The following is a 16,158-nucleotide window of genomic DNA, read 5'->3' as shown; positions in this document are numbered from 1 at the left end:
ACCTCTCTTTTGATTTTTTATCTTAGCAGCTTAAGCTATATTCAATTAAAATGTTTAATCAATTGGCTATGTTTTTCAAAGCCTTCAGTTTTTGAGTCTTTTTGATTTAACAAAAAAGGGGAGAAGTGTTAAGTGTTAAAAGTTTTAAAAGGGGAGAAGTGTTATATTAAGGGGGAGTAATTTGGAGTAATTTCAAAATTTTTTCAAAACTTATTTTCAAAGAAAATCTTAAAATTACTCAAGAGTTTTGTTATATCAAAAAGGGGGAGATTGTTGAAAACATTTTGATGTTTCGATATAACAAATTAAGTTAAATGAATTTTAAGATTTTTCAAATGATTTTCTAAAAGTATATTTGTTAAAACATTTTGATATTTCGATATAACAAATTAAGTTAAATGGATTTTAAGATTTTCCAAATGATTTTCTAAGTATATTCGATATAACTATTCGAATATCAAAACATTACTCCAAATATTTCAAAAATCATTTTTAATCCTTACTTAAGTGTAAAATTAAGTTTTAATCATAAAACAATTTCAAAATAATTTTACAAAGTATTTCGAACCAATTCAAAGCCAAAAATTCCAGATTGCTCAGAGGGAACCGATTCCCCCCCATAGGAGGAACCGATTCCCCCTGAATGGTTTGGCTCCGAGATTTCCAGAATGCTCAGAGGGAACCGATTCCCCCATAGGAGGAACCGATTCCCCCCTAAACAGTTTTGTTCCGAGAATTCCAGTATGCTCGGAGGGAACCGATCCCCCCCAAGGGGGTACCGATTCCCCCCTTGTACAACGGTCGAAATATTTGAATTTTACACTTAGGAACCGATTCCCTTCAAGGGGGAACCGATTCCCCCCACACACCAAGCTGTTTTATTAAATGGTTTCACACTAAAACAACTATAATATCTTCTCTAATCATTCCCAACGTTCAGAAGTGATCCAAGGTGTATTTAAGCAAGCTTAGAAGCCATTGATCAATAACAAGAAACATCAAGCAACTAGAATCAAGAGAGAATCAAAGAGAAAGCATCAAACCTCAAGTTTGAGCATTTCAAGCCTATTTTCATTCAATATTCATTTTGCTTTCAAGAACACTTTTTTTGTGCTCAATTGTATTCATCTTTGAGTGTTCTTTTCTTTGTTCTAGAATTGTGCAAACATCTTACCTTGTGAGGTTTTCTTGTAAGTTTGCAAATTTGTAATCTTCTCTTTGAGAAAAGAGTGTTCTCAAGAGTTGGGGTATACTCTTGAGGGAATTGTAAGGTTATCTCTTTGGCCTCAAAAGAAAGAACAAATTAGTGAATTTGTTGGAAAATCCTTAGTGTGGATAGCTAAGGTAGTGGACGTAGACTTTGTTTGAGAAAGTCGAACCACTGTAAATCGCTGTGCAATTACTTTCAATTTTCTGCAAAAGCTTCCACAAAATTTTTATTGCCAATTCACCCCCCTCTTGGCCAATTTTGTCATTCGATTAATTCAACAATTGGCATCAGAGCCTAACTCATTTGAAGGTTTAATCGCCTCTTGAGTCGATCCGGGAAGAGTTACATCGATTACCAAGTCATCAATGGCCTCCACTTCAAATTACGACTCCGGTCTCGATTCGATGCCCGTCAACAAGCCTCCTTTCTTCAATGGAGCTAACTACGCCTATTGGAAGAATAGAATGATGTACTTCATTCAAGCAAGTGACATGGGAGCATGGAATGCCGTAGAAGAAGGATATATTAAGTCTATCACTCATCCAAGGTTGTGGAGTGAAGGAGATACAAAAATGTTCCAGCTCAACTCCAAAGCCATCCATATTATCTTTTTTGCTCTTGGACCAGATGAATACGGAAGAGTTTCATCGTGTACAACCGCCAAAGAAATATGGGACAAGCTTCAAGTCACACATGAAGGTACCGATGAGGTAAAGAAATCAAAAATTAGTATTCTAACGCATAGCTATGAAAATTTCAGGATGAAACCAAATGAAGACATCAAAGCTATGACGGATAGATTTTCAACGATTGTCAATGGTCTCAAATCATATGGAGAGATCATCTCAAATGAAAAGCTTGTGAGGAAGTTAGTCTACTCCCTCCCAAAATCATGGCAATCAAAGAAGACGGCAATCATCGAGTCTAAGGACCTATCGTCTTTAACTCTTGAAGAACTTATCGGTTCACCCCTCACTCATGAGATGATGCTTGAAGATGAGGTGGACCTTGATAAAGTTGAAGAGACACCAAAGGAGAAGGATAAGAAGAAAAACATTGGAGTTGCTCTCAAATCCATAAAAGATGAGAGTGATTCTAATGATGATGATGATGACGAGGAAATGGCATTGTTTGCCAAACGGTTCAGAAAAATGATGAGACCTTACCGAGGAATAAAATTCAAACGAAATGAAGGCCTCAAAGATGAACCAAAATAGAAGGACCCGATCATTTGCTATGAATGCAAAAAACCAGGGCATGTCAAATATGATTGCCCACAATTGAAGAAGAAGGGTCAATCAAAGAATAAGCACAAGGCTCATGTGGCTACATGGAGCGATGAAGAAGGTTCCAATAAACAAGAACAAGAAGTAGCAAACTTGTGCTTAATGGCATTTGGGGAAGATTCTAAGGTAACCTCTAACTCATCTGATTTTGATGATTTATCTTATGATGAGCTATTAGAGGAATATAATGGGTTGGCTTCGGATTATGAGAAATTATTTTTAAAATACAAAAATGATGTTTCAAAGTTGAAAAATGAAAATAAACTCATATCCAAAACCAAAAATGATCTTGAAAGTAAAATCAAAGATTTGCAAATCAAACTAGAAGAGTTTGAAAAGAAAAATTTAGATTTGCAAAATTTACTTTCAAAGGTCAATGATGATCATCAAAAGAAAATTGATGATCTTAAAACTTCTTTTGATAAAGTTGGAACAAAACGTTTTGAAAAAGGAGAAAATTCAAAATCCAACTTTGTTAGAAAAGATTTTAGAAACTACAATCATAGAAATCCTCAACGAACCTTAAATGGTAAAATCTTTAGAAGTATATGGGTTCCTAAAGGACTTATTACTACTAAAGATAAAGATATCCTACACAAATGGATACCTAAGGGGACTAGGATTTTGGAAACTAATGAATATGGACCCAAAAGAATTTGGGTACCAAAAATCAAAAATTAATCTATGTTTGTAGGGAAAGGAGCATTGCTACAAGGCACGGGAAACAAATTCAAATTCATGGTACCTTGATAGTGGATGCTCAAGACATATGACCGGAGACAAAAGCCGGTTCATTGAGCTTAACGCCAAAAATGGAGGAGAAGTGACTTTTGGAGACAATTCAAAAGGTTACATTGAAGGTATTGGTACAATAGGTAATACCTCTTCCATACAAATTAAGAATGTTTTATATGTGAATGGATTAAAGCATAATCTATTGAGTATTAGTCAATTATACGATAAAGGATTCAATGTCTTATTTGAAATTAATGGTTGTAAAGTCATTGACATTGCTTCTAATCGGATTATGCTTGCTGGTCATAGAATAGGAAACATTTACATGGTGCATTTAGATTCTATTGATATGACTAATTTATGCCTAGTTGCTAAGGATGAGCATGATAGTTGGTTATGGCATAGGAGACTAGGTCATGCTAGTATGAGTGTTTTGCAACGGTTAATTCAAGGAGACTTAGTAAGAGGGTTGCCTAAGTTTAAATTTGATAATGATAAAATCTGTGATGCTTGTGCTAAAGGAAAACAAAAACGAGTTTTTTTTAAATCTATTAATGATGTATCAACTAGTAGAGTATTACAATTGATCCATTTAGATCTTTTTGGGCCAACTAGAACTACTAGCTTGGGAGGAAAACAATATGCATTTGTCTTGGTAGATGACTATTCTAGATACACTTGGGTTCTATTCTTAAGTACTAAAGATGAAGCATTAGAAAATTTCATCACATTTTCAAAAATAATCCAAAATGAAAAAGGTTACTCTATCACTAGTGTTAGAAGTGATCATGGAACTGAATTTGAAAATCTTGGATTTATTGAGTTTTGTAATTCTAATGGTATTAGCCACAATTTTTCAGCACCTAGAACCCCTCAACAAAATGGAGTTGTTGAGAGGAAAATCGAACTTTAGAAGAAATGGCTAGAACCATGCTTTGTGAAAATAATTTGCCAAAATATTTTTGGGCGGAAGCCACAAATACCGCTTGTTATGTTGTAAATCGAGTAATGATTAGGCCAATTTTAAAGAAAACTCCATATGAAATTCTCAAAAATAAAAAGCCTAACATTAGCTATTTTCATCCTTTTGGATGTAAATGTTTTGTTTTAAACAACGGTAAAGAAAATCTTGGTAAATTTGATGCTAAAAGTGATGAAGGAATTTTTCTGGGTTATTCCTTAAATTCTAAAGCTTATCGTGTATTTAATAAAAGAACTTTAGTTGTAGAAGAGTCTATACATGTTGTTTTCGATGATAATCCCCTTCCGAGGAAGGATTCTTTTGTTAATGATGATGTAGGTATTGTACAAGCAAATGACGTTAGACATGACGTTGGAGAATCATCATCAAAGGAAGAAACAAAAGATGAGGAAACTCATGATCCCCTCGAGAATCCAACCATTGAAGAAAGGGAAGTATCTTTTCCAAGAGAGTACAACTATGTCAAAGATGGTGAAATTATAGGTGATCCATCAAAAGGGGTAACTACTCGATCTTCTCTTAGAAATATCTGTAATTATGTTGCATTTATTTCATGCATAGAGCCTAAGAACATCAAAGAAGCATTAAAAGATGAACATTGGATTATGGCTATGCAAGAAGAATTAAATCAATTTGAGAGAAGTAAAGTATGGACATTAGTTGAAAGGCCTAGTAATAAATCTACTGTAGGTACTAGATGGGTTTTTAGAAATAAACTTGATGAAAGTGGTAATATAGTGAGGAACAAGGCTAGACTTGTTGCTCAAGGCTATACTCAAGAAGAAGGCATAGACTATGATGAAACATACGCTCCCGTAGCTAGGATGGAAGCAATTAGAATGTTATTAGCATTTGCATGTTTCAATGAATTTAAATTATATCAAATGGATGTTAAAAGTGCATTTTTAAATGGTTTTATAAAAGAAGAAGTGTACCCTTGGAAATATGTTGATTTCTTGGTTTTCAAAGAAACAAAATTGTGTTGCATTATCTACCACTGAAGCCGAATACATTTCAGCTGGTAGTTGTTGTGCACAAGTTTTATGGATGAAACAACAACTTTTTGATTATGGAATTGAAGTAGGTACTATTCCTATCAAGTGTGACAATACTAGTGCTATTTGTCTCACTAAAAATCCCATCCAATACTCTAGAACCAAACACATTGAAATAAGACATCACTTCATTAGAGACCATGTCACTAAGGAAGATGTAGTTCTAGAATTTGTTGATACTTTGCACCAATTAGCGGATATCTTTACAAAACCCTTAGATAAGGAAAGATTTTGGACACTTAGGAGAGAATTAGGTTTAACTGACCTATCTTCACTTAGTGTTTAAAATAATTTTAGCATTTTTAATAAATCTTGAAAAATGCTTATAATAATAATTTTTGATTGCATTCTTGCTATTAGTTAGGGGGAGTTTATAATTCTTAGTGAAAATTAATTTTATGTTCAAAAATCGATTAAAGATTAATTTAATTGTTTGAACATGATTATTTTTCAATATATGGGTTGCCAATACCACTAAAGAAGATTAATTTAGCATTTTGGATGTTTAAAATCGGATTTTAGCATTTTTGTGCAGAGGGAATCGACCCCCCCATGAGGGAACCGATTCCCCCTTTGAAGGGGAACCGATTCCCCCCACAGGGGAATCGATACCCCCTGGGGTTCTGTTAAAATCGGGCAGAACACCCCAAAATTCCCAAAACCCTTATATTTTCTTCAAACCGTTTCTCACCCTCCTCAAACACTCAAATCTCCTTTCTTGCCTCAAATCATCGATATTAATCGGAATTCGAATCAAATATCATCTTCTAAACCTGTTGGAATCATTAAAATCGTGCAAACAACATCTAAATCCCCTCAATCTTCATCTTTCAAGGTAAATTTTTCTAAACTCTTTATTTCATTATTTTTGAACATAGGATTAGTTTCAATTAGTTCTAGGTTGAAATAGTGATCGGGCATTGATTATTTAGTGATTAGAAACTAGATGTTACAACTAATTTCATCAAAAACACAAGAATTTTTCAATTTTTTTTTAAATTTTCGAAAAAAAATGTTATTTTTCAAATTATTGTGTTTTGATTAAATTATTTTGTTGTTATGAAAAACTATACATATATATTTTTTCTCAAAACCATATTTTTCAAAAGTTTTTCAAAAACTTTGCCCATTAGGATTGATTTAGAGAATTTTGAAATATTGAGGACTCATTTGAGTTTTGGGATTAATTGAATTGCATACATTTGTTTTTAAAATTGTAGGTTATCAATTCTATTCCGATTTCCTAAACCATGTCCAATCCTAAACGTCCTAGGTCTTCATCTAGTCGTTCTAGTCGTCAAAATCCACCTTCAAATCCTCCTCCTATCCCTCAAAATCCTATTCCAAATCTTGATCCTAACTTGACTATCCAAAATTCTTGTTTCAATCAACCGGGTCCTAAAGATTATCGTTATTGGTTTTACCAATATTTTGACTCGTATAAGATTAGGGAAGAACGTATCCCATCTCTTCAAACTATGGTTGACATTAACTTTAAATATCTCCCTATCTTGCACGAATGGAAATTTGATAAACTTTTCGAACTTGAACCCATTGTCTATCATCAACTTGTTCGTATCTTCTACTGTAATACCGTTTGTATCAAAAATCGTGACAAAACCAAAACCATAGGAGTGCGTTCCTACCTCCTAGGTCAATATTTCCATCTTGATCCGGATTACATAGCCAATGCCTTAGGCTTGGATAATGAAGGTTTATCAAACGAAAAACAAGTTTTAGGCTCACGATATAAACGGAATGATAGTGCAAGTGTTTTAGATCTCCATGAGCGTTTTCTTCATCTTATGATCACTTGGTGGTTTCGACCATCCGGGGTCGTTATTCTACTCTTAGAGCTTTAGACCTTTGGTGGTTGCATTGTTTTGAAAACAATATAAAAATAAACCTTTCCGAGATTATCTTTGCTGAGATCGTTGAAACCGTTAACTTAGTGCCAAATAAGAAACTCTGTTCTTCACTAGTTTACGGTTGTATCCTTAGTAATCTCTTTTCTAAAGCCGAACTCTGAGTTGGTCTAGATGCCTCATTTCCTCTTAAGAAACAAATCAATCTTCTTTCTTTAACAAGAGCGGGATGGGTCAAAAATAAGGAAACCGGTGCATGGGTTCGATCTTCTACTCCGGGAGCTAGTTCTTCACAAGCTCCACCCGAAGCTGACGAAGATCCGAGTTTGAACAATTAATGAGGGATATCGATGAAGCTGAAGAAGAACCTGAACAACCCGAGGAGCAAGCACAACAAACGCATCAAATGCCTCCATATTTTCAATCCTTTATGGAGACATTCGATTTCCGATACGCTACCATGGACTCGCGCTTTACCTCTATAGAGTCTCATTTATCCACAATGGGAGCTCAACAATTAGAGATTCTTCGGGAGATGCGTGCAAACAATGAATCAACCAACGCTCGTATCAATGAACTCACACACGAGATGGCCGCTATGCGAGCCCGTTTTCCTCCTACCGATCCGGATGTTTGATTATGTGTTTAGTTTTAAAACTTTGAACAAAAAGAATATTGTTTCAACATTTTGGATATTTTGGATTGTTTGATTTTTTGGATTATTGGATTTTGGATTTATGAATGGTGTGAACTTATATGTTTGGTGTTTTATTCATTTTTGCATCATTTACATCATCATTAGCAATATGACCAATTTTGCCATATCACATTATTTATGAATATTGATTTATGAAACTAATGGCTAACCTCTCTTTTGATTGTGATCTTAGCAGCTTAAGCTTATAATTAATAAATCAATTGGTTAAATGATTTCAAAACCTTGTTTTACAATGTCTTTTTGATTTAACAAAAAGGGGGAGAAGAATAAGTGTTAAATGTTTTACTTGATAAATTGAAGAAGTGTTAAAGTAAGGGGGAGTAATTTCAAAACTTGATTTCAAAAATCTTAAAATTACTAAAATGTTTTGTTATATCAAAAAGGGGGAGATTGTTGAAACATTTTGATATTTCGATATAACAAATTAAGTTAAATGGATTTTAAGATTTTCCAAATGATTTTCTAAGTATATTCGATATAACTATTCGAATATCAAAACATTACTCCAAATATTTCAAAAATCATTTTTAATCCTTACTTAAGTGTAAAATTAAGTTTTAATCATAAAATAATTTCAAAATAATTTTACAAAGTATTTCGAACCAATTCAAAGCCAAAAATTCCAGATTGCTCAGAGGGAACCGATTCCCCCCCATAGGAGGAACCGATTCCCCCTGAATGGTTTGGCTCCGAGATTTCCAGAATGCTCGGAGGGAACCGATTCCCCCATAGGAGGAAAGGATTCCCCCCTAAACAGTTTTGTTCTGAGAATTCCAGTATGCTCGGAGGGAACCGATCCCCCCAAGGGGGTACCGATTCCCCCCCCCTTGTACAACGGTCGAAATATTTGAATTTTACACTTAGGAACTGATTCCCTTCAAGGGGGAACCGATTACCCCCACACACCAAGCTATTTTATTAAATGTTTTCACACTAAAACGGCTATAATATCTTCTCTAATCATCCCCAATGTTCAGAAGTGATCCAAGGTGTATTTAAGCAAGCTTAGAAGCCATTGATCAATAACAAGAAACATCAAGCAACTAGAATCAAGAGAGAATCAAAGAGAAAGCATCAAACCTCAAGTTTGAGCATTTCAAGCCTATTTTCATTCAATATTCATTTTGCTTTCAAGAACACTTTTTTTGTGCTCAATTGTATTCATCTTTGAGTGTTCTTTTCTTTGTTCTAGAATTGTGCAAACATCTTACCTTGTGAGGTTTTCTTGTAAGTTTGCAAATTTGTAATCTTCTCTTTGAGAAAAGAGTGTTCTCAAGAGTTGGGGTATACTCTTGAGGGAATTGTAAGGTTATCTCTTTGGCCTCAAAAGAAAGAACAAATTAGTGAATTTGTTGGAAAATCCTTAGTGTTGATAGCTAAGGTAGTGGACGTAGACTTTGTTTGAGAAAGTCGAACCACTGTAAATCGCTGTGCAATTACTTTCAATTTTCTGCAAAAGCTTCCACAAAATTTTTATTGCCAATTCACCCCCTCTTGGCCAATTTTGTCATTCGATTAACTCAACAATATTCGATTTAATTACTCGAATATCAAGCTATTACTCAAAGTCTTTCAAGATCAATTTTAAACCTTACTAAATGTGTAAATTTGTGTTTTATACTTAAACTATTTTTAAACAAATTTTCACAAAGTATTTTGAACCAAAATCAAGCCTAAAATCAATTTTTCAAGGGCATGCATCGATGCATCAATTAATTTATTGAACATCAAATGCATTTTATGCATCGATGCACATACCATGCATCGTTGCACTCAGTGCATTTGATGCACCGATGCACTCAGTGCATTTGATGCACCGATGCACTAAGGGTCCAACGGTCAAAATATTTGAATTTTACACTAATGCACCGATGCACCATGGGTATGCATCGATGCACTGACGCTCCCAACTGATTTTATTAATTGTTTTCACACTTAAATGACTATATTGACTCCACTAAGCATCCCCAACGTTCAGAATCATTTGAAGGTATATTTAAACAAGCTTAGAAGCCATTGATCAAGAACAAGAAATATCAAGCAACTAGAATCAAGAGAGAATCAAAGAGAAAGCATCAAACCTCAAGTTTGAGCATTTCAAACCTATTTTTCATTCAATATTCATTTTGCTTTCAAGAACACTTATTGTGCTCAATTATATTTATTATTGAGTGTTCTTTCTTTATTCTAGAATTGTGCAAACATCTTACCTTGTGAGGTTTTCTTGTAAGTTTGCGAAATTTGTAATATTCTCTTTGAGAAAGAGTGTTCTCAAGAATTGAGGTATAATTTTTGAGGGAGTTGTAAGGTTATCTCTTTGGCCTCAAAAGAAAGAACAAATTAGTGAATTTGTTAGAAAATCCTTAGTGTGGATAGCTAAGGTAGTGGACGTAGACTTTGTTGAGAAAGTCGAACCACTATAAATCGCTGTGCAATTACTTTCAATTTTCTGCAAAAGCTTCTACCAAAATTTTAATTGCCAATTCACCCCCCTCTTGGCCTATTCCATCGATCGATTAACTCAACATACCTCTAAACCTTATTTTTGATCAATGAGTAATCAGGTATCTTCTAATTCAACAGGGATATCACGATGATTTTTTCTTGTTGATGATAATCTATTTAATATAAAAGCATATTTCGTTCTATAGTTAAAAAATATTTATAAATAAATTCAGTATTGAAATTACCTTAATAAAAACGGGAATACAAATGACTCATTCACGATTAGACATAAAAAAGACATATGATACGACGCCCACGATAAGAGAAAAAGGAGACATCCACCAATAGTAGTTTTACTATAAGGGTAAATTATATCGTTCATCGCCGAACTATACTCTCTCTCATTTTTTTATCACCCAACTTTCAATTTTTTATTTTGCTCACTAATCTTTACAAATTGAATCAGTTTGCTCACTCCCTTGTTTTCTCTCTAACGGTTGATGATGTGATCTTTTTTTATTATTTATAATATATAATAATTGAGAAAATAACATAGAACTAGTGGTCGGATGCCACCACTGGCCATTTTCGACCATCGTAAATGGTGGTCGTTCGATCCCAAATTTTATGGGTCGTTTCACCTCGACATCGAGATTAAAAGTGAGGGAACTCAAACATTTCAGTCGAGATTTACGGGTTTTGGGAATTTTTTTGGTAAAATAACCACCATATTCGAACTTAGAGGGTCGAGATGAATAGACCCATGAAATTTGAGATCGAATGACCACCATCAATGACGGTGGATGGTAGCCTGAAATGAAAATGGCATGGTGGCCAGTGAAGAGAAAATGGAGACGAAAAGGAAAATCGGTAAATTACACAATTCCTCACTGAATTTTACCCTCTTTCTTATTTTACTCACCGAACTTTCAATATATAATTCAAAGCAAGGTCGTTTAGGTGTATATTTGAGTTTTTCAAAACGACGTAATTTTGATGTTTGTGCCACGTAATAACGTCATTAAATAGTTAACGACAGAGTGAGCAAAATGACTCAATCTGTAAAGTTCAATGAGCAAAATAGAAAAATTGAAAGTTGGGTGAGGAAAATATGAGAAAAAAGTACAGTTTAGTGAGGAATAGTGTAATCTACCCTTACTATAATTTGTTGACCAACACATTTCTCTAACAGAAATCCCAAAATTGTGGACCCCTAACTCAACGTGTCGGCTACTTCAAAATCAATGAGGTGACACAACCACATACAATGAACTTGGTTACAAGATTTGTCGGGTATCAAGATGCTTCCTATGATTTGTAATATATATGTCTGAGTAAATAATTTTGCTTCATCCCCAAAATAATTTTCGTTCAATTCTTGAAAAGTGGATTGCAACCATGTTAACGTTATTCGGCCACCATTGAACTTTATCGGGGAAACTCTAAGATACTTCATGCACAAAGAACACCAATCACCATTAGCCACACCAAAAAATAACAGTTCCATCTACCAGAAGCCCCAATGCATTGAAACATCCTCCAGTGTAATGGTGCACTCCCTATATGAAAGATGAAATATGTGTCTCTATGGTCTCCACCTCTCGATTAATGTAGAAATGAGGGTGGTTTCAAGTTTACAGCCTCCAACAATTTTGGCTATGTAACCAAATTTGGCCTCGGATAAATACCTCTAGATACAACGCAATGTGTTCATCTTATTGTTACGAATAAACACTTCTAGTATACAATCATTTTCCTAATTAATAAATATTCTACAAATTAAAATTTGAAATAATTAAAAATTTATTGAAGTAAATAAATTAATAAAATTTTAAAATAATATAATTTAATATTTTTATCATATCGAAAAAATAACTCAAAATATGATTTGCATCTGACTGCAGCATCTCACATTCCATTTTATAACTACAAAAACTAAAAAAAATTAGTAATTACAATTAATTAATAAAATAATAAAATATTTTAAAAAATACATATTAAAGGAATACAAACAAATTTATACCTTTAAAAATATTTCCTGATAACCAACCAACTTAAAAGAAACTATAAAGAGACATATGAGATATTAGGGAGGATGATATAATTTTTTGGTGTGATTACCTTAAAGATGGAGAGTGCTTTACATAGGTGAGGGGGAGAGGGTTTAGGCGGATAATATGGGCGAGAATTAGCGACAATAGGAATGAGGGATGAAAGACGTGCCTCTCAACTAGTGCGAAAATCTCGTGAAGGCGCAATTCTTACAACGTGCCTTCCTATATGTGCGTGCCAAATTAGCCTAAAGAATTTGTCCTGAAACGCATCTTCGTGCCAAATCACACAACGCGCCATCCCATTCCTTATTTTGTCATAAAGTGCGCTAGTTTGGCACATAATAAAAAAAAGTGTCAAATTGTTGTTTTTTATTTTATTTTATTTTTTTGAGTGATTTTTGAACAAAATTGCCCGATCCTTTCCCACCTTAGCTTGCATCCGTATCGCCCTTGTTTGGGTTGGTAGGTGACCTTTTTGGCATCGGTGTACAACACTGAAGCTAAATTTGTCATTTTTGATACATTTGATAATTCTACTTTAATAATTTTGTTAATATAAACCTGATTCAATTTAATTTCATCCTACAATTATAATAAATTTTAAGATATATGAAGTATTTAAATTCTTGAAAAGTTAATTAAAATTTTAGTTTTGCATTTGATTGAACTTTTAAATTAATAAATTAAATCAATTAAGTCATCCGATCAAAATAAATTTTAGTTACCTATTGCAACAAAATAATACTTTAAGTACTTATTTTGACAAAAAAATAATTTTAGATCCTTATTGTTACAAAAAAATTATTTTTGGTACTTAAATGAAAAAGTTTATATACTTTAGGTACTTACTTGTGAGATAAGCCTATTTTAAACCTAAAATAAGAGTTAATTGCAAAAGCATCCTCAAATTATGACTCTTATTCTATACCAATCCCTAAACTTTTAAATAATTCAATTTCATCCCTAAACTATGACTATTTTTTCTAAATTAATCCTCAAACTTTTGAAGATTTCATTTTCATCCTCAAACTATGATCTTAATTCTAAATCGGCCCCAAACTTTTTAAAGCATCCTTTGTTAATAAAATCGTTAGACCCAATTATATTTTTATATTTTTGAAAAAAAAATTGAAGTTAAATTATGCTTGGAACTAATTACATATTTAGATAAATGTGGGGATGAAATTGGAATATTCAAAAGTTTGGGTACCAATCTAGAATGAGGGTCATAGTTTGGCGATTACATTGGAACATTTAAAAGTTTAAGGACTAATTTAAAACAAAAGTCATAGTTTGAGGATGAAATTGGAATATTCAAAAGTTTAAGAACTAATTTAAAATGAGAATCATAGTTTGAGAACATATAATGCAATTAACTCCTAAAATAATCTTAATATAAATACTCCCTCCATCTCATAATTTGTGTATCATATTGATTATACACATAGTTTTAGGAGATAAATTTGACAAATTTATTTTGATATGTGTACAAAAGTGGGACATATAAGGACAAAAAATGTAAGTATTGTTGTTTGTTGACTTTTCTAATAAAATATTTTAGATGGGATAAATTTAAAATCTAAAAGAGACTTATTTAATAGGACCTAGGGAATGTTCTAAAACGACTTTAACATGATGTGTGGAGTTAATTTAAACAAATAATTAATTTTACGGTATTACTAATCGCAGTACACGGACGGTAATAGAGTTTACAATTGGAGTTAGACGTGTGGTGGTTCTTCTATTCCACAACTTTGCTTTTCTTGTTTCTTCAACTACGACTCCATTGTCATTAACCTTTTCTTTTCTCCCTCCCTTTTCCTCGTACAAAGGATTGGTGACGATGCCAGGTGCTGCATCACAAGCCCAATCGAAATCCGACAACGAGCCACGTGTGCTCGAGAATTGCTTCATCATCCCAAGTGAAAGAACCCTCGTAGCTTCTGCAATCTTCGCCTGGGAATCGGAAACACTAGCTTTATCACCACGCTTTGTCTCTTTAATTAATGCCCCTTTATTCTCCACTTCTTCTGCAACTATTGCTTGCGGTGGAGGCGAGGCAGAGGCCACCTTAGATTTGGTAGCACCTTGTTTTTTCTTTTTCTTTTTGCTTTTGATTTGTCCCATGCACGAAACTTTTGGCAACGCTGGCTCACGTGCATCGAAGCTTCCATTCTTGGACTTCCTCGGAGCGTCCTTCGGAATCAAGGATACGACGATGGTAGAACTGGAGGACGAAGATGCTTTACCCACGGGGCTTATTGGTGGGCTTACCTGGGAACTTAGTACAGATGACAATGCTGCTTTTGGCAGAAAGGCCGACGGGATCTTCTTGTGTTTCGTTACCAGTTTCTCCATCTCGGGTCAGACGCTCAAAACAGGTGGCTTGTTTGATGTAAAAGTGGTAAGAGGATGGGTTCAAAAAGAAGTTTCGTGCCGGCAACTACTTTGCAGATTTGGTAGTAAGAATCATCACGGACGGCCGAAGAGGCTAAGACCATTCGTTACAATCAAAAGCGCATTGACATTTTCTAGATGATGAAACTAGCTTAGCGTGTTGATGTTATGCAAATTACAATAGTATAAAGACTTTTAATTTTATTCATTCAGTTATACCACTACAAACAAAAACTCTTAATGCTATTTTGGTAATGGCCATATTCCCTAGAGATGTGAACAAACGCTATGGTACTAGTTTCACGTTGTTATTGAATCTAGCATGGTACTTGGGCTCAAGTTTAGTGATGTTCTCTTTTAATTATTTATTATTATAATTTCATTTAATTTTAAAATAAATAAATGTTACATGTAATAGACAATGGTTTAACGAATTTTTTTGAACCCTAATCAAACAACATCTCAATTACTTTACATCTAACACATTAATTAACTTTAGTAATTAAAAGCAGTATTGTTCTCTTTAGAATTAGTGGATTCGAACAATTGTGTTTACAGAACGTGTTGTTCATTATTTAAAAGAATTTGTTCATAAATTTAGCAAATTTTATTAATTTTCCTATCAATAAATCAGTTTTGCAATCTTATTAAATCTTTACACATACATATGCGTGTAAGAGAAAAAGACAAATAATTTCCAATTGAATCCATCTTATAAGGAAGAGCTATTCACGAACATGTCATGTTGACCATTTGATAAGGAAGAATACAAAGAGTGGCCAATTCCCAAGCTTATAATCAAGAGAAAATAACCTCAGTGACCAAAAATGCCTTATAATATACGAATTTAACCAACTTTTTTTGGATTTGCCAAAATGACCAACAAATTCGCAACGCGAATTCTAATTTCGCAACCCAGTTTCTAATTTCGCAACGCGAATATGTAAATCGCATTGCGATTTTCCAAATTCGCAACGCGAAAGTCAAATTCGTAACGTGAATTTGTAAATCGCAACACAGAAGTCAAATTCGCAACACGATAGTCAAATTCGCAACGCGAAAGTCAAATGTTTTTACGCGAAACACAATATTAATTTCGCAACACAAATATAAACAATATTATCACAAATCATCTCTAACCTAAAACCCTAAAGCACAACTCAATCACATCTCCATCTCTCACTCTCTACAGTGACATCCATCCCCATCTCCGACAAAATACATCCCCATTTCCAACGAAATCTGTCTATCTCCATCTCTCAGATCAACCCTCACAACCATTCACGGTCAAAAATGGAAAATCAACCACCGAGGGTTAGTTTTTTTAATCTCTTATTTTTATTTTGAAATTTTTGTATTATTATTAGATTAACCATTTCACTGAGATTGTTAAATTCATTCGGTTGCTGCC

General features: G+C 33.7%; 1 protein-coding gene across 1 annotated transcript; it reads right to left on the bottom strand.

Annotated features, from left to right (window-relative positions):
• Positions 1-14,018: 14,018 nt before the first annotated feature.
• LOC120138180 (uncharacterized protein At1g76070-like) lies at positions 14,019-14,713 on the bottom strand. Its single transcript, XM_039153751.1, has one exon. It carries the CDS (start codon positions 14,706-14,708, stop codon positions 14,019-14,021), a length of 690 nt encoding a protein of 229 aa, XP_039009682.1. The 5' UTR covers positions 14,709-14,713.
• Positions 14,714-16,158: the final 1,445 nt, after the last annotated feature.

The sequence above is a fragment of the Hibiscus syriacus genome, unplaced genomic scaffold (genome assembly GCF_006381635.1).
Source record: "Hibiscus syriacus cultivar Baekdansim isolate YM2019G1 unplaced genomic scaffold, ASM638163v2 tig00110678_pilon, whole genome shotgun sequence".
NCBI classification, from domain to species: domain Eukaryota; kingdom Viridiplantae; phylum Streptophyta; class Magnoliopsida; order Malvales; family Malvaceae; genus Hibiscus; species Hibiscus syriacus.
This window is presented reverse-complemented; position numbering and strand designations above follow the sequence as displayed.

What these genes read in the sequence shown, in the direction of transcription:
- LOC120138180 (XM_039153751.1), bottom strand. Translation starts at nt 14,708, where the DNA reads ATGGAGAAACTGGTAACGAAACACAAGAAGATCCCGTCGGCCTTTCTG.